Below are 24,783 nucleotides of genomic sequence, written 5' to 3' on the forward strand. Positions count from 1 at the left end.
GTAGAGCAACGCGCGCGTGCACACACACACACACACATACACATACACAGAGGACAGGACAGGACAGTCAGACAGACGTAAACACCCACGAACAGACACTCGAATACCCAGGCGTCACGAGAGGAGGCGCTGCACACTCTCGCACGTGTCTCGTCGTCTAGAGAGGAGGACGAGGAGACAGAGACAGAGACAGAGAGAAGCAAAAAGAAGGCTAATGGGCGTCTCTGGTGACTGCGGTGGGACACAGGTAACGCACAGGGCTCTAGTCTCCACCACAGGTCCAGTCAGAGCTGTCTGCCTGTGTTTGTCTGTGCAAGTTTTAGCCTTCTATAAATGTGCGTGTGTGTGTGTGTGTGTGTGTGTGTGTGTGTGTGTGTGTGTGTGTGTGTGTGTGCGTGTGTGTGTGTGTGTGTGTGTGTGTGCGTGTGCGTGTGCGTGTGCGTGCGTGTGTGTGTGTGTGTGGTACATAGAGATACAGACTACAAAACAATGAATGTGCTAATATATGTCTGTTTTTGGGTTGGGGGAGGTGTGTTTAACACCTACACACCTACCCTGTTTGTCAACACAAGTTGCATAGTCTGCCTTTAATTAATATGTTGAAGCATGCAATGTTCCCCCACAGACGGCTTAGTTTCCATGGAAATTTGGTTGTATTGACACATTATTATATCACCACACTGAATTTGATTGCCTTTGATAGGACTTTGACACTATAGTCATTTTACATAGATTTCTGAGACAGTCAAAGCTTTGTTTACATGTGTACTGTAAGTGAGGCCTGGAGTGAATTAGACCTGCATTGATTGATAGTGTTACAGGAATGTTACTACAAGTAAAAACTCTAAAATGTGTTAATGGTTGGTGAATAGTGCCACATTGTTATTCGTGCGGCAGCCATTTTGCTCTCATGTCATTACTCAGCGGCCGGCATGTGAAATATGCTAATTTAGAAAGTAAACAAAAAGAAAATCATGTCATATTGTTTGAGATAACAAAAACGTTTACAAAAAAATAACACCTGAAATACCAGGTGCTGGGCAAAAGAACACAATCCTCACACACGTAACACATATTAAACAGAAAAATGAAATCCTTATACTGGGATTATGCTCCACAGACTGTCAAAAAGCTAGACACTCCAAATGTTACATCAATATATATCCATGGGAGGATGATCCACTGTACTATTCTTCTGTTTGTTTGTTTTTTTTGTTTGTTGAGAAAGCGACTGGCTTTTAGAATAGGAATTATCACCCAGGAGTGACGTACGCAGGACAGTGATTCTCAACCTTTTTAATTTCAAGGACCTTGGTCAAACATTGGCCAAATTGTCAAATAATATAAGAAAGAGGCAAAACTTGGGAAAATAGCCGATCTACAAGCTCACAACGCCTCGCGTTGAGAGGCGTTGTGAGCTTGTAGATCTGCTATTTTCACAATATTTATCTGTGGAACCGAGTCAAACGAAATTGAATGACTCCTACATTACAAGTGCTTATCAGGGTGGGGGGTCCCCTGTTCAAATATGATTATTTTGGGGGGTCATGGTCATTGAGAACCAGTGATCTAGGAGATGGTTCTAATGATCTGATTGCATTACTAAGTCGAAGAGACCCCATTCCAGGAATCCAAGGTCTGTTTTGAATAAGCTCATTCATAAGTAAACAGCGAGGCTGGATGTGAACGATCTCCGTGGCTGAGGAATACATTGATCCATAATTCATACCATCTTTTTTACACAGTTCTGTCATAATCTGGCATCATTCAATGTTTTTCCTTTGGAATCCTTCCTGATTATTAAACACTTTCGAGCGGCAATAGCCGATACGACGTGTTGTTAGCTTGTAGAATAGAGCCTGCTATTTCTGGAATATTCTGGGAATTTCCAGAAATGTCATTAAAATAAGAAATCTTCATTCATAATGATGTGGCCAAAATAGGGACACCAGGGTTAAAGTGTGGTTCATTTTGTTTTCATTTTCATGTAGCTTATATATAGTGTGCGTGCGTGCATTAACCATATCAGTGCTGCTCAAACTTTTTCATTTCAAGGACCCCCCAAATTATATGTATTTGGCTGCGGACCCCCCCCATCTCAAAATATTGAGTTCCAGGGACCCCCATAAGCAAAGATTTGAGTTACAAATGGTTGCTTTAAAATTTGCAAAAAAAATCATGATTAATAGGTTGTGCGTGCGTTCGTGCATTATGCGTGCATGCGTGCCTTATGCGTGCATTATGCATGCATTATGTGTGCGTGCATTATGCACACATGCATTTTACAGTGGGATCCTAGGGCCCCTGGTGCCATATGTCAGCTGGGGTGTTGTGAAGCGGACCCTGGGGCATGCTCCAGACTGGCTAAGCCCATTTCTGATCCAAGAGCCTCCTTCCTCCAGAACAGACACGTTTATTTACTGCTCAGCTGCTCACGTCACCCCCGCCTAGGGGAGAGGGGAAGGGGTCCAGCTGCTGCTGCCTGTGTGTGTGTGTGTGTGTGTGTGTGTGTGTGTGTGTGTGTGTGTGTGTGTGTGTGTGTGTGTGTGTGTGTGTGTGTGTGTGTGTGTGTGTGTGTGTGTGTGTGTGTGTGTGTGTGTGTGTGTGTGTGTGTGTGTGTGTGTGTGTGTGTGTTTGTGTTACTATACTTGTGAGGGCCAAAGGTTCCCTGGTCCTCACAAGATAAATGGTTTTATGGTTTAAAAAAAAGATTATACGCTTACATTTAGGAAAAGATTCAGGTTGGTTAGGCTACAGGATTAGGCATTTACAGGTCAGGTTTAGAGATCGGGGAATCGAGTTTTCCCTATTTATTTATAAATTGTTTGCACGGCTATTTTCAGCTATTTTCAATGGCATCCTAAAATCTTGATGTCCTCGCGTGTATAGTAATACAAAACGTATGTGTGTTCTACTCAAGTAGAGTGTTTTTCCAATTTCACGTGTGTCCTGGTTAGCGAGACAGTTTAGCCACGGCGTCTCATCACATCTCATGTGTTTATTGCTGAGGTCTTCAACAGGGTGTCCGTGACCCCCTAGGGGGTCCTCAGAGTTACTACAGGCTGGCCGCCAAATCTTTGTGTGATAGAATTTCTTTTTTTCCTTTTTTTTTACATTAACCACTCAAACCCTAGCATCCCTATTCGGAGGGGAACATTAGCCTTATAAATATATATAAATTATATAAATTGTATTATAATAAATATGACAATATCGATCAATATGAAAAAATAAATGCCATTTCGCCTAGCCCTACTAAAAAGGACGATATATATATATATTAATATACATAAATTAATTTAATTCAATCTCCCCCCCCCCCAAGAAAATGGGAGAGGGATGGGAATATAGCCAATCTACAAGCTCACAACGCCTTGCCCTGCAAGGTGTTGAGAGCTTGCAAATCGCCTATTTTCGGCAAAGTGGTTTGGTGTACAGGGAAAAAGGAGCAAAGCAAGTACAGAGCCAACGGTCATGTTAACTAAGTAAAAAAGTTTAATCTGCCACACTAATTTATACATTAGTGGGGGGTCCCTGCTTCATCTCTTTCTCAGCTAAGGGGTCTTTGGCCTGAAAAACTTTGAAAACCTCAAATGAATGAAGAGAGACGCCCTGTCTTCAAACGGGACACCTTCAGCCCACACAAAGCACTCCAGCACTGTTGTATTTGGCAAGAGGAATGTTGTGGCGTCGTGTGTGACAGCTTTGTACAGTACGTCACAACAATCTGAGATAAAACAAGAAACCTGGCAGTGATCGGTCCAGCAGTTTGCAAGACTAGGCTGGATGGACACACGCACATGCACACGCACACGCACACACACACACACACACACACACACACACACACACACACACACACACACACACACACACACACACACACACACACACACACTCACAAGTGTGAGCTTGTAGATCGGGCTATTTTTCCGGTGTATGACATCGCAGCACGACTATTTATAAAATCATTTTTTATGATTTAAAAACTCCAACCCCTAAACCTAACCTCTACGTGCCTAATCCTAACCCTAAACCTAACCTCTACCTTCATTTGAACTGCTGTTTGTGTTATGAGTTCATGAGTGCGATTATAACAAGGCGATGATGATGTGGCGTAAATATTTTTCGAAACAAGTTCGAATTTTTCACCACCAATGAAACCATCAACCTATATGAATGCATGACCAAAATACCAAAAAAATATGTGAAATAATCGTGACGCATTTTTGCATCTTTTATTCACGTCGCTCCTTTTGTGAAATGGCCGTACTTTCCCCAATCATATGTAACCTTAAAACAAGCAATTTTCCCTTGTGAGGAGCAGGAAATGGTCCTCACAATGTCGATTGCTTTAATTCAGATTTCTCGAATACTGGTCCTCACACGTATAGTACACATACACACACACAGACTGACTCTCTTATAGACGGCTAGCCCCGGCTAGCAGCCCGTAAAAAGGTCGAGAGGAGAGGCAACACGATGTGAGTGTTGCCTAGCAACAAGCCACCTGTGATGGATAGACCGCAGCCAGTCACAGAATATTGCAGAAATAATAAAGAAAAACACATAATAAATTCTCTTTCATCGACGCAAAGGCAGACCACGTGGCTACTGTATAGAAATGCTGAAGTATGGAAAGACATTACAGCGTTGGTCCCTTATGTGCCAAAAGAGATAAGAACATTGCAGAGGAGCAGGGCAGTTGTGCAGCGTTGCCATGTCTGCTTATTACAAGCGATTTTGGGCTTGTTTTTCTGTTAAGTTGCTTGTAAATATTGGTTGTTTGCGGATTGTGGTTTTGTGGGCTTGTTTCTAAAGTGTTGTTGCTTATTTGGGCTTGTTTCCTAATGTTGTTTAAACCAGTGGTTCTCAAACATTTTCAAATCATGGACTCCCCAAATGAATATGCATTTGTCCCCGGATTTGTGTTGTTAAAATGTTTCAAAATGATTTATTTTAAATTTTTTAAAATAGCAGATCTACAAGCTCACAACGCGTCGCAACACAACACGTTGTGAGATCGGCTATTTTCACATATCCGATGCATATATGATGTAGGCTTGCCTATGTAGCCTAGTTGCTTCTTTGGGGCTTGTTTTCATAGGCCTTATTTCTCTCGCAAAATCTGGCAACACTGCCGTTGCGCTGAGGCGGTCCAGCAGTACAGGGTTTTGTGTCGGCTCTGCAGGAATGAGGCGGAGCAGCAGTAATAGATAGACCTCCGTGGAGCACCATCAGGCCATGGTGATGCAGTACGATAGCTGCTCTTGTGTATACGACATGCTATGAAATATGACCACTGCAATGGTGTGTCTTCATCGATAACACCCTCCCTTTCTCTCTCTCTCTCTCTCTCTCTCTCTCTCTCTCTCTCTCTCTCTCTCAATTTAATTCAAAGGGGCTTTATTGGCATGAGAAAACATACATTTATAATGTACATTTAAAAGGGAATAAATAAAGGTGCAAACAGAGCTGTGGTGCATTGCAACTTAGAGAAAATGTGCTTACAAAACCATAAGAATTGGGCATTTGTTCTCAGAAATAGTTATATATAAACGTAGGTGAGGTTAGCTTGGGATACATGTGGAACAATTAGCAGCCATTTAAAAAAAAAGTTTTCCTCTCTCTCTCTCTCTCTCTCTCTCTCTCTCTCTCTCTCACTCACTCACTTAAAGGTGTTCCCATTTTCAACATTATCTTCATTTAATTGGTCCTCACTAATGCTCATTATAGGAGGTACAATTGACTCACTCTGCGTCTCATTGGTGGGCTATGGACAGTTCAGAAACCTGCCTACTAATCACATAATCGATGTGGATTCCAAGCTAATAGAAACTATACAGTCTTTCTCTTCCTTGAAAGTTAGCATGCTAAAATATAAGCTTTTCAGCTTTAAAAAAATAAATATAAAATGTATACCTTGTTGTAAAATGACCAAACCTGACTACCGCTGATGTCTCGGGTAGCCTATATATCAAGTTTAAGAACTACTGATTTAGAAGGCATTTGTAGAATTAGACTCAGGTCTTGAGTCTTGAATGGGTTATACGAAGACAAGGTTGACAATGGCTGAAGTGCTCCTTTCACAAGGTTTCCCTCCTCTTCTGATATCTTCAAATAGCTGATGTGTACAGTATATAGGTTTAAAGTGCTCATGGGGCCTAAGTCGCTTCTTTTGGGCTTGTTTTCATAGACCTGGCTCCCCCTCCATTTCGGCCTTGCTCACCTCACCATGGCATCGGCTCCATTGATCTCTGTCAGGCTGCACTCAGACTCGCCCCGGTCGAAAAGCGGTCGATGCCTTTCGACAGAGGCGACGCTGATTAACTTAGTGGTGTAATGGCTCAGTGATCTTATTTTTGCTCTGTGGTATCAAATGGAAGCAGGGCTTCGGTCCATTTGCTGCTACAGACTAGACTAGAGTCTGCATCAAGACGGAGTGTGTAGTGCACAACGCCTTGTTCCAAGGTCACTATAGTTACGGTAGCTAAAACTAACAAAATGACAATGTTGTAGTTCATGGAAATAAAAAATAAAACAAGGCTTTACAAATAAACGAGAAATAAATTAAACTGTGTTTTATGTTTAGAAAATGAACAAACAAAACAAACTAAAATCATACATCAGCCTACTAGTGTTTTTGGTGGATATGAAATCTATCTCCTCTATGAAATCTATCCTATGTTGCAGCCGTGCCAGTTTTAACCACTTAAGCCCGGTTGTCAAAAATGCTCACCTATGGCGCCACCTTGAAAGTGGTTAACTGTGAAAAAATTATAATAATAATTACAACTAAACTGAAATTGAAAACAGTCAACATTTCAAAAATGAAGTAAAAAGGGAAATAAAAATAAAAAACACCAACAAAAAATTGGTAAATAACCTTGCCCTGTTCAACGCCATGTTATTGTAAATGTCATTTTGTGATGAATTAGCTTCACTTTCCTTTTCAATGTCATCTCTTATACCCTGCATACCCACTGTATACGCTGCATCTTTTACACCTGCCACCCGCTCAGTGTGCTGTGCTATACAGTCACAGTTTTATCCTTTTTACAATTACCAAATTCCCCAAAGTGCTGCCGTTGCAAAGAGTCAGCACTGGGCTATTACTAAAGCACAGTGCAGTAAATGTTTCATACCAACAAAACTTGAACAGTGCTTCCCAAACCTCTACATGCCAACATCCGCAGCCTCCGGTTGTGGACCCCCTATTGTGAAATGGCTTTTTAGAATGGGAAAAAAAGCTGATTTACAAGCTCACAAGTCACGAAGGGTTGCTATTTTCACTATTTTAAAATGTTTTTTTTAAATAGTATAACTAAAAAAAGGTTTTGGACATACAAGGTTTCCACCGTACAACAAAAGTATACTATGCATATTTAATTTATGTATTTATTTTTCATTTTCCTCTCCCGTGCACTAGTCTGAACAGCGTAACTTGGTCATCCATTGCCCCGACTGAAGTTTAACCTTGGTGTTTGCGTTTCTCTCTCTTTAGCTGATCAGCGATGGCAGTGTGGTGTACGCCGAGGCCCTATGGGACCACGTCACCATGGACGACCAGGAGCTGGGCTTCAAGGCGGGGGACGTCATCGAAGTAGTGGACGCCAGCAACAAGGAGTGGTGGTGGGGCCGCATCCTGGACAGCGAGGGCTGGTTCCCGGCCAGCTTTGTGCGGGTGAGTGGTAAACACTTCTCCCAGTGATGGAAGAACATGTTTGACTTGAGTAGAAGTATCAATAAGTCCCGTATTCAAAATATACCAAAAGTCAAAGTACTCATTGTGCAGAATGTCCCATTTCACAAGTTATCATATGTCTATAATGTATACAAATCGCAGAGCTTGTAGATTTGATATTTTCTAATAGCTGAAGGGCTGAAGTGGTTAATATATGTGTTGTAATAATAATCAAAATCAACAAAGTAACAAAAGTTTTCAAATAATTGTAGTGGAGTAAAAAGTACAATATTTGCCTCTGAGATGTAATGGAGTAGAAGTCCAAGTATTGAAGATTCGAAATACTCCAGTAAATTAAAGGTACCCTTACCTCGTACAGTACTTGAGTAAATGTACTTAGTTACTTTTACACTTCTCTCCCCCCCCCTCTCTCTCTCTCTCTCTCTCTCTCTCTCTCTCTCTCTCTCTCTCTCTCTCTCTCTCTCTCTTCCTCTCTCCCTCCCTCTTTGCCTCTTTGGGGAGCTGAGATAGACAGAAATTCTTGGGCCACCTTGCACTTTAATTGCCAGTGATGATTAATGACGGCAGCTGCTGTAATACTGGCAGAGAGTGGGTAGTGTGAAAGATTGGCCCGTTTCAAAGACATGTTTCCCATCACCTGCAAAAATTAGGGCTCTATCAGTCTTTAATAAGTCATCATTGGCCTGCGTGTGTGTTCTAGTTCCTTTGTTTGTGAATGGCTGGGCGGGGTTTGGGTTTGCCAAAACATTTACAATTCATGTCCATTACTGCATGACAAAGGCTTGTACAAAACAAAGGCTTTGTATGATAAATGTTAGGGGAAGTATACAAAATGTGAACATTAGAATGTTTCATCATCAAATCAGAGCTGCTGTAGAAAGCCAGCTCTAGATGTTTAGCAGTGGTTCTCAACCTACGCGTCGGGACCCTACATGAAAATGGTGGGGGGGGGTCCCCAGATGACAGTAAAGTGACAATTTAAGGACTTTTAACTCTCTCAGTGCCACGCCCCGAGATATCCCGAGTTTTTCCCGAGTACCCTCCCTGCCAGCACGAGAAATCCCGAGTTTTTACTTTTGACTGTGGTCGCGCTATTCTGTTTATTTTTCATGATCACTTTCACTTCCTGACTCCTTCAGACTCAATGGGTTCCGGTTTCATGACGCAGATTCCGTTTCTCATTTTTTTCCCGCGGTCATTTTCGGCCAGAATAGGGAAAGTCATGGTTTTTCACACGGTATAAAAAACGAACGGAGAGGTCCACGTCTACTCTCTTTGGTCTGGGTGACGATCAGTCATCGTAGTTGTGTATCACATCGTAATTTAGCCCGATCAACGATTGTCAAAAATGTCAACATCCGGTTATGATCGGATGTGACGTGAGCCTGTTTGGGAGGGGGCGAGTGAGCCAGCGAGGTCATCAATGTGTCGATTTGTTGCTCTCTACTGGTAGAACTGTATTATGGGTTTAAAAACCCAATCAGATAATTCATTTGAATGAAAAATTACAAAATTAAAAAAATAAAAAAAACGCAAATTTCTGGCACTGGGGGAGTACTTTATGAAAATACTCTAAAGAGTTAAGACCTTTTTAACACCCACCCCCCCCCCAAAAAGAAAAAAAAACATTTTCAAATAATATAAGGAAGAGGCAAAAATTGTGAAAAGGCTATTTTCACGATATTTATCTGTGGCACAGAGTCAAACTAAATGTGATGCCTCAACTCCTACAATTCCAAGTGCTTGTCAGGGTGGGGGGTCCCCAGTTCAAATGTGATTATTTCCGGGGGGCCGGGGCCTGAAAAGGTTGAGAACCACTGGTCTAGAGGAGGTGCCGTGTATACTAACAGTGGCCTCTGACCCGTCACCTCAGCTCCGCGTGAACCAGGACGAGCCCATGGAGGAGTACTTGGCCCAGCTGGAGGAGACGCAGGCCGGGGCGGAGGACCGAGAGGGCCGCCTGGGGCTCCTCCTGGGCCCCGGCCTGCCCTGCAAGGAGCAGATGAGAACCAACGTCATCAACGAGATCATGAGCACCGAGCGAGACTACATCAAGCACCTCAAAGACATCTGTGAGGTCAGTTTAACTGCTGTTTTACTAGTTCATCACCGATACAAGCAGTCCGTTTAGAGTCCGTTTGAGAAAGGAGAATGTTGCAAGTGGGTGTTTTTTGTTTCCGCAAACACAAAAAAAAGATCAACAGCAAAAAAAAGTAAATCACCAGAGGTATAGTAAAGAGTCTACTGCAGTGTTTCCCACACGGTCAGGGTGAGGGTGCATACCACATGGGCTCTAATGCCTCACAGCGAGTCCCTTGTTCGATTCCCGGCCGGCTGGAGCATTTGCTAATGAAAAATGTCACTCCCCTACTCTCTCTCCGTGTATCCCATCTCCCTATATTGTACATGCCTTTCAAAATCTCAGAAAAAGCCCCAAAAAATTAAGTCACATCACGGCTCATGATGTGATGTGATGTGATGAAAGCTCATAGTGCGGCACCGAGTGCCGCGCTATGAGCTTGTAGATCTGCTATTTTTTTTTAAATATATTTTTTAAATCGAACATTTGTAAAATATTTTGTTCCAGGGACCTCCAGAGGCAAAGATTTGAGTTACAAATGTTCGCTTTAAAAATATATATTTTCAATGGTTTGCTCAAAATGTCAAGATTTTTCAAAAAATAGCAGATCTACAAGCTCATAGAGCGGCACTCGGTGCTGCGCTATGAGCTTGTATATCTGCTATTTTTGAATAGCCATAGAACTTTATAAATGACACTCGTGCTGCGTTCCCGGTCTTAATGGGTCAATTTGGACATAGTAAATAAGAATAAACATTTATAGAGTTATAAGAGTGACAACACGTGCTATAATAGAGGCTATTTTGCACAGACATAAATTCTGTACAGGCGTGCCTTGATATTCTGACTTACCCTATGGTGTGCCTTGGACACGAGAGGTTTTTAAAACCACTGGTCTGCTGTATGCGTAACGAGGTGCGTTTCTTTGGTCTTTACCCTAACGCAGGGTTACATCAAGCAGTGTCGCAAGAGGACGGACATGTTCAACGAGGAGCAGCTACGCACAATTTTTGGAAACATCGAGGACATCTACCGCTTCCAAAGGAAGTTCCTCAAAGGTCTCGAGAAGAGGTTCAACAAGGAGCAGCCGCACCTCAGTGAGATCGGCTGCTGCTTCCTGGAACATGTGAGCATACTTTGAAAAGTTCTTAAAGAGGAATATTGCAGATTTTTATATTGGAATAATTCTAAACTGTTGTTCTAACTCGTCGCAGTTCATCATGTGGGCCAATAGCTCGTTTTCTTATGACTGGAAAATCTCCTCCAGCCTGTGTAACATTATGTATTTTGTTGTGTTGTCTGCTTTTCACATGGTCTCGTCTCAATTAAATGGTAGAATTAGCATAAAATACAGACAAAGTTCCCCTTTGAGACAGTAGCGCTCAATAGTAATTCTCATGAAAGCTGATATTGACCATTTTGCTAACTATTCTTATTAACTGCCTAAAACAAATTGGTTTTCTTTACATTTTGTCCAAAGTCATTAAAATGCTACCGAACTTACGTGAATAATTGAGTCAATGTTCGCTTAACAAAACTGCGTGGCTAATAAGTCATGTATAGATGAGTTCTGTTTACCAAAAAAAATCTCCAGGGACTGTTTTCAGCTTGACTTTTCAAATCAATCCACACAAATGATAATATAACTTTGACATGCAATAACAGCTCAGTATCGTTTTGTGTGCTGGATTACCCACTGTATCTCAAGTATGTCCCTGCAAGCGGATTTTCAACACTGTAATGAATGGAAAATATTGGCTTCCCCAAAGACCAATCAAACCACAATATGCTTCGAAAAATGGTTGGCATTAATGTCAAAGAAAATGTTAAAGTATACAGAGAGTCGTTGTCAATAAACCAAACATCCCACACCACCAGTATAGCCCTATATATGGCCCATCATACAACAAAGTATAACATTGGGCTTAAATGGTTAAAACCCTTTGTCACTGACTGTCTGCCCCCCCCTTCCCCCCCACCTCCATCCAGCAAACAGATTTCCAGATCTACTCGGAGTACTGCAACAACCACCCCAACGCCTGCGTCCAGCTCTCCAAGCTCATGAAGGTCAACAAGTACGTGTTCTTCTTCGAGGCGTGCCGGCTGCTCCAGAAGATGATCGACATCTCGCTGGACGGCTTCCTGCTCACCCCCGTCCAGAAGATCTGCAAGTACCCGCTGCAGCTCGCCGAGTTGCTCAAATACACCAACCCGCAGCACAGGTGAGTCTCGTGGATTCAAGTTCTCAGTGGATTCCATAGAAGTCAGTCATGTCTTCTATGGAAGCATGTTGCGCAGCGAAAGTAGACTATATCTATTAGCTCTCAATGCATCTGCGACGCATTGAGAGCTTGTAGATAGGCTACTTTTGGGTATTATTTCAAGATTAGAGCATTTAAAGAGGTCAAACTAGCAAATTATGTTCAGAAGCATCTTCCATGAAACCCTAATGGTTTCATCAAAGCAAAGGTTAAAGCCTCAATCTTATTTCTTCACCTGGTTGGCGGAAGGAACAATATTACTAAAACATCATTTGTGTTGAAATCCCCATTTGGGAATCTTAGATGTTCCAAACATAAGCACACCACCCTGGAGTTTTTGTCAGGGGGGTGGCTCTGCATCGTTTATGATATTCATTCATATTTGATACAGCCTGTTTCTGGCGAAAATAGAATTAATTCTGCCTTAAAAGTCTTAAGAACTACTACTTCCGGGTCTGATATCACTGTCCCTACAGCAGCCGCGTTCATGGGAAATGTAGTCTTTGGGTTGTTTGACTCGTTTCTAGTGTTTATATTGTGTTACTTTTTGGGTAAATGTGTACATTTACACCTTCAGTCGATTCTTCATATCCATATGAGTAAAATCGCCAGGGTGGTGTGTTTATTTTTGGAACACAGTTCTTATATGAAGCGATCTAAGATTCCCCAATGAGGATATCAACACAAAAAGTAAAGCCACGAACCTGCGGAAAAGCGCCCTCTACTGGCAGTGACGTCAGGACTTCGGTGCTCTATTCTGTTAATTGTTTAGGAAACCCCTACACAATGACTGCTTTGCCTTTTTGTTTTGATATGGTCGAACTATATGGAACTTTATAGACTATGCCCCAAAGGTCACAGGTTGGCCGTTCTCTGTATTCCTACAATTCCCATGATGCAGTTCATCTAGCCTGGGATCAATACCAGTTTCGGTGTGGAGAAAATGTTAGCCCTACAACACATTTACTGTAATGTGTATATGCATGAAGTGCTTGGTTTTTCAAAGGATTATAGGTCTTGTAAATGACTGTATACAGTACTGTCTGTTACAATTGGCAGTTACATGATGAAACATCCTTACCTTCAATCACAAATTAGCTATCAAAAAGTATTTTATTTGAACCAACCTCTGCACCAAACGTATTCATAATGCTCAGACAATACATAGTCGTCTCTCCTCTGTGTTCTCTAGGGATTACAAGGATGTGGAGGCTGCATTAAATGCCATGAAGAACGTCGCCAGGCTCATCAACGAAAGGAAACGGCGCCTGGAGAACATTGACAAGATCGCCCAGTGGCAGAGCGCCATAGAGGACTGGGAGGTAAGCAGCCGGTGCTTCGCGTCGGAAGATGTGGCCTCAGCTCACACAGGAAGATTGTGCTGTGCATGGTAGATTGGGTAGATTGGGTGTTGGACACTTTTGATTGATTGATTGAATACTTTATTTGTCAGAAATGTAAACATCAGGTACAGTCAGGCATTAGGTCTAAAAGGATAACACAAAAAAGTCCTGGGGAGTGTTGTGGTCCTAGGGGTGTGCCGATATATCGTCCCGCGATATATCGCGATACGTTTTCGTGACGATATGTATTGTTTTGGCGTTTTAAAAAAAAACTAAAAAGGGGGATTTTTTTTGTATTGTTTTTTTTTTTTTTTTTTTGCAATGATAATAATGCAAAAACAGAAGTATTTGTTTGCATTTGCCCCCCCCCCCCCCCCCCATATATTTTCATAAGCTTTCCCCCCCCCCTATATATTTTCATAATAAAAAAGTGCCATATATCGTATCGTATCGATATCGTGAGCCCAATATCGTGTATCGTATCGTGAAATTAGTGTATCGGCACACCCCTAGGTCCTATGTATTCAATTCATCAACATAGCATAAAAGAAATTACACAAAAATACATGACATCAACAAATACAAAACACTTTATGTACAAAGGAGAAAAAAGAAAAACGGCGGCAGTGAATGACACCTCCTTTCAATCGGCATTTGCAATTACCTCCCCTTGTGGTCTCCTGATTTTTGATGATTTTTCAGGCCCGTTTTGAAAGAAATCAGTGATTCACATCTTTTAATGGATGGTGGATTCCACGTTTTGGTGGCAACACCCCAGTTGATCCGGGACGGATGTCTAATTGAGGACAAAGTTTGTGTCCACAGTTTCCACCAGGTTAGGGTTAGGCTACTATACTGCTACTAATATGTCGAGGCCAGCTAATGGTAGCTTGAGCCATCTTCCTTTCAATCTTTCCCAGACTCCCTATGCCAACATATGGTCCACAATGTCCAGTGAGCTTCAGTCGAGGGTCTAGTACAGAGCAGATCCGATTGAGGATCATTTTGTTGTAGGTTTTCATGGTGAGGGAGCGAGGCTTATTACAGCATAGTTGTCCATTTATGTGAGGTCATCAGACTTGGGTACCAGGATGATGTTAAGGGGGTTAAGCATGTATCTGTTGGTAAGGTAAAGGTGAGGCATGTACCTGTTAAGACAACCGTGTGTGTGTGTGTGTGTGTGTGTGTGTGTGTGTGTGTGTGTGTGTGTGTGTGTGTGTGTGTGTGCGTGTGCGCGTGTGCGTGCGCACACAGGGTGAAGACGTGCTGAGTAAGAGCTCTGACCTGATCTTCTCTGGGGAGTTGACCAAGCTCTCCCAGCCTCAAGGCAAGAGTCAGCAGCGAATGTTCTTCCTCTTTGACCATCAGATGGTCTACTGCAAAAAGGTGAGTCAAAATGCTTTATATTCAGCTGCCAGTGTTGGCCAAGTTCAAATCAAATCAAACTTTATTTGTAAAGCACATTTACATCAGCCCAAAGCTGACCAAAGTGCTGAACATGGTTAAAAACAAAGCAATTCAAAGCATTGATACAAACATCAACAATTAATATGCATTGACACAGAACAAAATATGCAGACGAGAGTTGAAGTACTAAACTTACTTTACACTATTGCTGTCTGTGTAATAATGTGGCACTTACACTGCGTTTATGTTACTTCCACAAAAAATAACTGAGGCAGTATGACTAGGCATTTTGAAATGGAAGAGGGATATGTTCCATAGCAGGTAATCTAAGCACAGCATCTCACATTTATTACAGTATATTATATCGATGCTGCATTCTTCTTGTACAATATGAAGGTAGGTATTAGTAATGTGTTGTATTACTTTGTTACCTTTAAAAGTCATTTACTGCAACTGTGTTACTTTTGTAACACTGGTAGAAGCAACACTGTAATAACATCATGTCTTCAAATACTTATTAAAAATATATCTTAAACAAAATATTAATGAGGGTGACCACACAATTGTTTTTGTACATGAAAAAACATGTTCCTATATTGTTATCTAATTATCATTGCCATTTTTATAGTGTAACTTAGGTTTAGTTGTTGTTTTTATGAATATTATTATACTGGGGTCATATAATAATATATGACCCCAGGGCCTCCCTCACACAGTTAAAACAATTATTTTATGGCTGCCTTATGCCTTACGTGAAGCATAAGGCCATTTCAATTAATTTCACGACGTGTTTTGATAAAGCTGACTTGCCTCGCTGCTCTCTGGCTTTACCCCCCCCCCCCCCCATCTCCTAAGGCAAGTCAGCTTTATCAAAACACGTGACTTCCATAGGGAATGAATTGAAACGGCCTTATGCCTCACGTAAGGCATAAGGCAGCCATAAAACAATTTTTAACTGTGAGGGAGGCCTAGGAAGACTAGTGACCGTGGCAGCGGAATCTAATGGGGATCTGATAGCTAAGAAAATCTTGAGTCTTAAATACTCAGTTAAAGTTACCGTGACGCGGAACCTAATATGAGAAGAGAATACGTAGTTCAATAAATTGGTTTATTCAGATAATTCTGAAGAACACAGGAAGTGCAACAGTTTACATACAGTCAGTAAGTCACTCCCCTCAAGGGAGAGAGAGAGAGAGCTTGGTACATCATTATAGAGAAAGGAGCCCTGTGTTCTGACCTTATCTTTCTGTACCAGGCACCTGGGCAGCACAAGGTTGCAATAATAATGATCTCATCTCATGTTGATAAACACAGATTTAAGGTCATACTGATTGGAAACTCAAATAAGATAATGAACTCTTAAAAGACAAGACAATTGTTTTTTCACTTGTGTTTTCACTTCGTGCCGTGATGCAAGCTTGTAGATCTGCTATTGTTGTAAAAAAAAGGTGTGAGAACTACTGATTTAGAATCGGCATTTGTAGAATCGGCCTCAGGTCTTAATGGGTTAATCCATGGGTCTCCCATCTGCCATCGCAGGACCTTCTGAGGCGGGACATGCTGTACTACAAGGGCCGCGTGGACATGAGCCAGATGGAGGTGGTCGACGTGGAGGACGGCAAGGAGAGAGACTTCAATGTCAGCGTGAAAAACGCCCTGAAGCTGCGCTCGCCGGCCGGCGACGAGGTGCACCTGCTGTGCGCCAAGAAACCCGAGCAGAAGCAGCGCTGGCTGAGGGCCTTCTCTGACGAGAGGAGGCAGGTCCAGCACGACCACGAGACAGGTCAGATCATGTCACGAATGGCCGCACCGGCCGTGGTTCAAATCACATTTTCAATTGTTTCAGCTTTAGGATTTAGGAGAAGTTGAGGATTTTGTGTTAAAAGTGTATCAAATGTAATTTTGTTATATTTATATATTATATCAAAATTATTTAAGCTCTATCATGTAAATTATTTTAGTGAATACAATGTTATTTTGTCCCTTTTGTATGGCAGAGTATGTTGATACAATATAACTGATACAATTTGGTCTCCCTGCTCTTCTATTGAGACATTTAGGTTTGACATGAATTTTTACTTGAAAGTAGCTCAGTGGTCAAAATCTCAGCTCTTGCATAAGAGACCCGGGTTCAACTCCGGGATTGAAGTACAAATAATAATAGTAATAGTAATAGTAATAAAAAAAAAACACTTCAACAAATTGTGCTGAGGAGATAAAAAATGTATAAACAAATTTGTATTATTGAAATACAATTTATTCATTTACATTATTAAACCTGTGTTCAGAATTGGCATCTTAGTAAATTAGGTTGCAAAAATATGAATTGCGTCATAAAGGAAGTGTAGAGGAACACGTGACAGGATAGAGACATGCAGTCTCAAATATCGATGTTCGATCCATTATGTCATGTTGACACTTTGAAGTTACATGGCCCACCTCTAGTGTGCAGCGTTCGGTTTCTTGCTGAAGGACATGCAGATAAGGACATGTTGATGGACAGATTGGCAAGCACAGGATCAGTGATCTTCCGTTCATCAGGCGATCTCATTTACCACCTGCTACCAAAACCACAGGGATTCTGTTAGAAAGGAAAAAAAGAGAGAAATGCGAGCCTTTCTCCTTGATAGTCCTTTGTCTACATCTGTATTATTAGTTAAATACTCTGAGCTGCTAACGGGTCGGTGAATTATTAGGTTCATGTGCTTGGCTGCAGTTAAATGGATCTGAGTGAAAGTCCTTACACACCAGGAAGCGGGACGAATAAACAATACGGAAATTGCTGGAGTATTTCTATTTCATATCGCTGATGCTTCATTCATACAGGTTTCGCAGTGAAAATTTGACCTTGTTCCGGATAAAACTTGCATTGCTTTATCTTTGCATATATATATTTTTTTGTGTGGATGCACGCCCACGGCATGTATGACCCTTGACACTGATTCAATGGATAAACAGGTGCAATACCCATACTTAAAGCCCGCCTCCTGTTCCTAGCTCCAAGCCACAACTACAGTATATGCAAAAATAAATAGAGTGAGAGTCACATTTAGAATATTTATAACTATTTTGGTGATGCTTTTTAGGATTTCAGTACAATACACAATGAAGGGTACAAGATTGAGATCTTAATGACATATTTTATCCTACTGTATATTTATTATAAGGATGCCCCAGGTGTTCGTATTTGGCCCCCCTCCCTTTTTCCATCTTCTCTGAAAATAGCCGTTGGGACTCAATGTGAACGTAGATCAGCTGTTTTCGCAGAATGCTTGGCTATTATGACATGCCCAGAATAGGGACATTATTAGGTTCATGTGCTTGAAGGCAGAACAACTAGAAATAACATGTTTTTCAGTTTGCTGCACGCTGATTCATTTCTAAAATTGTCATTTCAGGCTTCTCTCTCACTGAAGTCCAAAAGAAGCAGGCCATGCTGAACGCATGCAAAAGACACCCTGCTGGAAAACCCAAAGGTATGCACAAGTTTAACACACAAGTGCCCTGGAAAGTGACATAATGGGATTGCACTGACCATGATCATTTAGTAGTAGCTCAGTGGGGTAGAGTGCTCGCCTTTGAATCGCATGTTTCTGGGTTCTATTCTGGGGCATGGCTAAGAAGATGCTGTAAGTACTTGGAGCTGAAGGTACAGTATGTGTAGTGCTCCATCTCAGCAATCCATCTCCCATCGGTCTAGTTCTCTGGTTCCCAAACCTTTTAGCTTGAGACGCAAAAGAGACCCAAAAGAGACCCAGGACCCAAACTAGTAATGTAGTTTTCACTACTTCTTAAAATGCTGTTTTTCCCCCCCTTTTTTTCTTCTAATTTATAGAATTTAATTGATGTTTTAATTTGTAGGCTATATGAAATTATTTTGAAAAATGTTTGAATTTGTTTTTAATCTATGAAATATTTAGATTGTATTATTAATTTTTTGGACATTTTCAAAAGATTTTCAATCTTATGAAAAACTAAATGTAGGAAACATCAAATAAAGGGATATTTACTCCCGACCCAAAACAGTGGTCTAGTTCGTTGTAGACGGGATAGATGCAGACATTGATGCTGCTTTGCGCAGCAGCCATTCATTGTAGCAGCTATTCTGTGAACTATCAAAGATCACTAGCTGTTTTCTGCTCTGTATTTTGGTTCCTTTGCATCCACATAAACTCCAGCATCTCCTCAGTCCTGAATTCTATCAAATCATCCGCAGAAACTGAGCTTAAGAATAAAAATATATACAAATATATTTGTATAACGCCCTCATCCATGGCAAATAAATGCTGGGTAAGTGATAAAATATAATAGTGATGTGGAGTAATGGTACACATGATAGATTGCTAGACTACGTATATTCATCATTGTTGAGGTCATTGACTGTCCGTGGCGCTAGTGTAAAAATGTCCATGCCTTTCTACACTCTCCGAGGTAAATGAACACTCTGGGCTCTCTTTCCATTCCTGGGCTTTGACCACTCAACTATGAATAATGCAGAGATATTGTTCTATAATGCATGAGCCAGCGCTTTTCATTTCTTTTTCTCGGGGCTTAAAGGGGAAATCCACCCATTTTCAATATTTAACTATGTCATTAATATAGCATAAAGGAGTTGTGTGGAAATAAGAAAAAATTAAAAAAAAAATTAACATTGCAAAAAAATGTAACATTGCAAAAAAATTAACATTGCAAATTACACTGTGATGACTCATCATGGTGTAATTTGCAATGTTAATTTTTTTGCAATGTTACATTTTTTTGCAATGTTAATTTTTTTTTTAATTTTTTCTTATTTCCACACAACTCCTTTATGCTATATTAATGACATAGTTAAATATTGAAAATGGGTGGATTTCCCCTTTAAGCATTAGCATTGGTTTGCATTTTTAATCCATTTCTGCCTAACATTTTGTCCTCAGCGGTGACCAGGCCCTACTACGACTTCCTGCTCCGTCAGAAGCACCCGTCTCTGCCCAGCGCGCTGCCCCAACAGCAGGTCTTCATGCTGGCCGAGCCCAAGCGCAAGACCTCCACCTTTTGGCACAACATCGGCAGACTGACACCGTTCAAGAAGTAGAACGACAGAAAAAAAAACGACAAAACGCAAGAGGAGGAGGGGGTGAAGGGGGAGGGGTAGAAGACCCATCTGCTCGTGCCTGAACTGGTTGTTTTTTACGTCTCCCTCTTTTCATTCCTGCCCGCGCCGTTTACCCTAATATACTGATATATTGTAAAGATGAAGATGACGATGATGATGGAGGAGGAGAAGGAGTGGGGATTTTTTTTTTCTTTGAGAAAGCACTTTATAGGTTGGTTAACAATCACACTTGAGAATGGTCTCCTGGAGACGTGTAATGCGTAATTTATGCTCCATCATGCGATGGTGTCGTGCAAAAGATAGCCTATTTTCGCACGACACCGTTGTACGAACAAGTATAAATCAGGATTAAAACGTTTGGGGAGAACGGACTATTGAATACCTACTACTACTACAACTACTACTACTACTACTACTACTACTACACCTTCAATCAAGCGTCGATTGGTACTAATCTACTACTGTACTGCTGCGAGCGACCACAGGACTGACGACTGTGCTGCCTCCGTGAAAAAGACGTTGCCTGTCGACAAAAATGTGTTGTTCTTGTTTTTTTGTTGTTGTTCTTTTTTTTCTCCACTGTTCTTTCGATTTATGTTTTGCCAACTGTTCACAGTGCCAGATGAGTTGAGTTTTTGTCCTTTTTTTTCCTTTTCTCTTTTTCGTACAGTATTTGTTTATTCCGTGTCCACTTGTGATTAAAAAAAAAGGGAACAAAATCAAGGAGAGGATGGGATGAAGCTTCCTCCTGTACGTCTCTCTTCGCAAGATAGTGTCGATAATCTCACCCTTTGAGTTTGCGGTTTCAATGTCGTGTTTTGTTTTCTTTTCCACATGGATTATAATTTCCTTTTTTGTACATAATGAGGTCATGTGCAGGACATGCGCAGTATTGGAAGCCGAATGGAACCCAAAGAAGATTTGACTCATCGCAGGTCTTTTTTTCCTCCCCAACACACTACCTACAGTACACACCCCTGCAGCACACATTCCACGAGTCTGATCCTCGACTCTCCCTTCTCTGCTTGTCCTCTCTGTGAAAGCAAGACAACTCTGTTTTTTTTAAAGTGCCATTTGAAGTGTGTAACCCATGGAAGTGTTAAGAGAACATGCATGGATGTGTCGAAAATAGCTCTGAAGAATTCTTTTTTTAATTTTTTTATTTATTTTTTGAAGCACCCCTGCTATATTTAACCAGATTCTTCATCGGAACAAAGATTTCAATGTCCTACTGGGCTGAACACCACTGAACACACATTATACAAAACCTTACCTGCCTGTAATTGTCATGTTGCAAGTCTTATTCTCTATGTATTTGGTCTGAAATACTCTGATTTTTAAAGGCCAGATGTGACACAGTAGTTACGCAAGTGCATTCTGTGAAATTTACTCCTCAACTATTTTGTTTAACTGTTATTAGCTTATAAAGGTAAAAAAAAAAAAAATGACCAAGCTGACAAAATGTGGCCATCAGCTGGGGTGGTCAGTATTTTCTTTTACTGCTTATTAAGTGTTGCAAATATTCAGCAAACAACAGTAGAAGGAGGGCTTGCCAACTGTGACGCATTACTGTATGCGGTGCCATCTTGCTCTGTGCATTCAGAGTTCTGTTCTAGAAATGCTACATTTGGGTAAAATGCTACTATAGCTATACTGTATTATTATTGTTATTTCAGCTGTGATCTTCAGCTGAAATTCATCAATTTGATATGTGTAAAGCATCGAGGATCTTGGCTGTAAAATTGCTATCGCTGTGGTACTTGAAAAGTGCCACAATCTGATTTCATTTGTGCTTAGAATTATTATTATTGTTTCCTTTGTAAAACTGGGTCTCATCTTTTCAAATTGAAAAGGTGGTATATAGGAATTATTACCGAATTTATGCTCCGTCGTTCAATGATGTCGTGCACCGAAGCTCGGCTATTTCCGGCACTCGACACCGCCATACGACGGTAGTATAAATGACGCTCAAAGTATCCACAATCTACCATCTCCCCAGAGAGCTGAGAAACAGCACGTCTCCGAGTCCTGACACACCTTTCATCTGGCGCTGCATATTAACGATGGTAATGTGAGAAAGAGGCTGTTTGTAGTGACAAAAATGTGTCTTTGTACTTCCAGCAAGACAGCAGCACTCGAGGGAACGTGAGGAGTATTGTAGGCCAAAGCCCCATGGGGCCTCGACAGCGTGTCTGTCCCCGCTCTTTGATGTGAGTTAGATTCCCGATTTGATGCCGCGGGCAAGAAATGTTCAATTCATCGCATATCAACACTTCGTCTCTATTCGACAGTGATTTATTGCCCTGGACACCTCATAGTACTGTACAACACTGTGGATTATAACAACCTAACATCATCACAGGCTGTTTCTCACACTCCCCTTTACTGGTGAGACAAACAAACAACATTGAGTGCGTACATGTGTGTACGTAGGTACTGTAGTCTAAGTGTGAGTTTGCATGAGAGAGATAGAATAAACTGATAAGGACCATACCAGCCGAGCCCGTTTTTTTTTTCCGGTGAAAAAGTACTAATTTATCCAGCACGATTATAAAAGAAAATTCTCCAAACACATGTGATATCAGGACTTCGGGACTCTATTAGATATTGATTTTACAGCTGGTCATAAAAAAATATATTTTTGGATGAAGGTGGTCTGGGGTACAGGGCTGAATACTTCCTGATTTCTCATGAACTTAACAAGTTCATACATTTTCGGTTCCAAATATAAAAAAACATGACACCCCAGCATCTACCCAGCAGCATGACCGCAACTGATTGTTATTCCAGTGTTTGCATTTTCATCACTAGGCCTAATTTGTTTTCATAATTTCATCAGAGTTTAAATTAGATAATAACAGAGTTCATCATGTGTAACCATCTGACTCATTCCCCCCTTTCCTTTTGGTGCCCCACAACAATAATGTCCTACTTGAGGAAGATACAGTAACCAAACTATTTTGCCCTTTGAATTGAAATTGAGTATTGTCAGAGAGAAAGTTAAACGTGTGTTTTGGCATCCATATCTTTGGGTTGAGTTGCACACTTGTGTAAAGTTTTACTAATTTTTGTTTTAATTAAAAGAAAAAAGACAGTGTTTGAATATTATATTTGTGTATGGTTGTTTACATATGCACTCAAAAACTATGGGAAAATAAAATAATTTAAAGTGAGTCTAGAGGTATTTTTTTGTGCTAAACTGCTGGTTTTGTGATCCAAGGTGTGGTCCTGCAGAGTGCAAAGAACTACATGTGAAGAGTGGAATCATCCACAGTAAGACCATCAGTGTACATTTAAAGGGTGTGTGTTATTGTCTCTGCCAGCCGCCAGGCCGAAGGCGTGGCCAAGACTACGTTGTGCACCCTGTCTGTCCGTCCGTGTGTGTGTGTGTACGCGTGCGCGCGTGCTTGCACATTTTGTTATATATATTTTTGAGGGTTCGAGGCCTATAGGCTCAAAGCCTCTTTGCATCTCTTGGCTTTCACTATTATTATTCCGCCGTTTTCGCAGTTCTGGCATAACCGTGTGGTCACTTTTTACGAAAATTTGCAATATGGTAGAGGGCTATGCCAAACAGCCACGGCACGAAACTCACAACCATTGGCCAAAGGGTGGCACTATAGCACTCAATTTAAAAATGCCAACTTTGAACAGGTAGAACTCATGCCCTGTTTGACCTACAGACATGACTTCGATACACACATGCGTCTCCTCATGCCTGACAACTTTCGTTGTCTGACTTTTGACCTCTGACCTTTAGATCTCCCACCATTTTGAATTATATGAAAAGCAGTTAAAATCAAACTCCTGGGATTTTTGAGCAATCTGCACGAAACTTTTTACACATGTACTTTAGACCTATGCCGACAGAATTATTCGTCTGCCCCTAACACATACATGCAGACACACATTTGTTTGAAACTTTGCAGTAATGTAGAGGGTCGTTCCAAATATCACTGGAACCAATCTTACTCCAATTGGCCAAACGGGGGCGCTATAGCAATTTCTTGAACATGCAAACTTTAAACAGGCCTACGTCATGCCTCGTTTGGCCGACAGCCATGAAACTTGGCTCATGTAGAACACATCTATCCCTTTGACCAGTAAGCTCCGCCCTTAGATTGTCCGCAATTTTGAGCAGTTTGATAAACACTTAAACCCAGGATTTCTGAGCAATTTGTGTGAAACTGTGTCATGTGAGCTCCTTTTTCACCAATTCAGGTCTGTTGGTATAATGGCTTGATTGCTAGAGCATCTGCCTCTCAACCACAGGGTCGCCGGTTCAAGTCTCACCTCATGCAGACTTCATTTCAATTGCATTGCATACTAGCTAGGCGGAATTATGCCGTTTTCAATACACGATAGTGCACTTGGTGATACAAGCGCGAAATTTGGCACATATGACCTTCATATGACCCTAATTGATAATCAACCTCTGGCCACGCAGAATTCCTAAGATTTCAAGATGGCCACCACCAGTTTTCAAAATGGCTGCAACTGGGCCAATGTGTTGGACTATATCGCTTTGCTGGGGCTTATTTTTATATAAGAGAATGTGTTCTGGAGGTATTCCTACCAAGTAAGATAAAAAATAACATTAGGTTCCAAAATGGCGGCATATTTTCCAATATGGCTGCCGATAAATTGCAGAAATGTAATATTTTCTGGTCATTAGTGCCTCTGTTTTGAAGCCTAGTTACTGTTACCGGTCTTGTCTTACCAGTCCTGTGATATTGTCAGTGTTTCCACCTGTGTCCTCTTAGTCCCCCAGCCTATCCCAGTGTTGATTGTCTGTTGAGTTCACCTGTATCCTGTTAATCCCTGTCTATTTAAGCCCTGTGTTTGCTCTGTGTTCTTCTTGGTCCGTAGACATCCTAACCCATAGCAAT

At 41.3% G+C, this 24,783-nt stretch overlaps 1 protein-coding gene across 4 annotated transcripts in view; it reads left to right on the plus strand.

Moving 5' to 3' along the window:
- arhgef4 (Rho guanine nucleotide exchange factor (GEF) 4) overlaps positions 1-23,067 on the plus strand; it is a 157,099-nt gene extending 134,032 nt beyond the window's left edge. For all 4 annotated transcript variants that reach the window (XM_080418474.1, XM_080418476.1, XM_080418475.1 and 1 more), the window contains 9 exons: positions 7,505-7,684; positions 9,579-9,782; positions 10,732-10,911; positions 11,775-12,007; positions 13,239-13,368; positions 14,644-14,775; positions 16,336-16,579; positions 18,195-18,272; positions 19,716-23,067. In XM_080418474.1, coding sequence (XP_080274600.1) covers positions 7,505-7,684; positions 9,579-9,782; positions 10,732-10,911; positions 11,775-12,007; positions 13,239-13,368; positions 14,644-14,775; positions 16,336-16,579; positions 18,195-18,272; positions 19,716-19,873 — 1,539 coding nt within the window. In that variant the 3' untranslated portion in view covers positions 19,874-23,067. The remainder of the gene's footprint in view (positions 1-7,504; positions 7,685-9,578; positions 9,783-10,731; positions 10,912-11,774; positions 12,008-13,238; positions 13,369-14,643; positions 14,776-16,335; positions 16,580-18,194; positions 18,273-19,715) is intronic.
- The last annotated feature ends 1,716 nt before the right edge of the window (positions 23,068-24,783 follow it).

Source organism: Gymnoscopelus braueri (assembly GCF_963280865.1).
Source record: "Gymnoscopelus braueri genome assembly, chromosome: 21".
NCBI classification, from domain to species: domain Eukaryota; kingdom Metazoa; phylum Chordata; class Actinopteri; order Myctophiformes; family Myctophidae; genus Gymnoscopelus; species Gymnoscopelus braueri.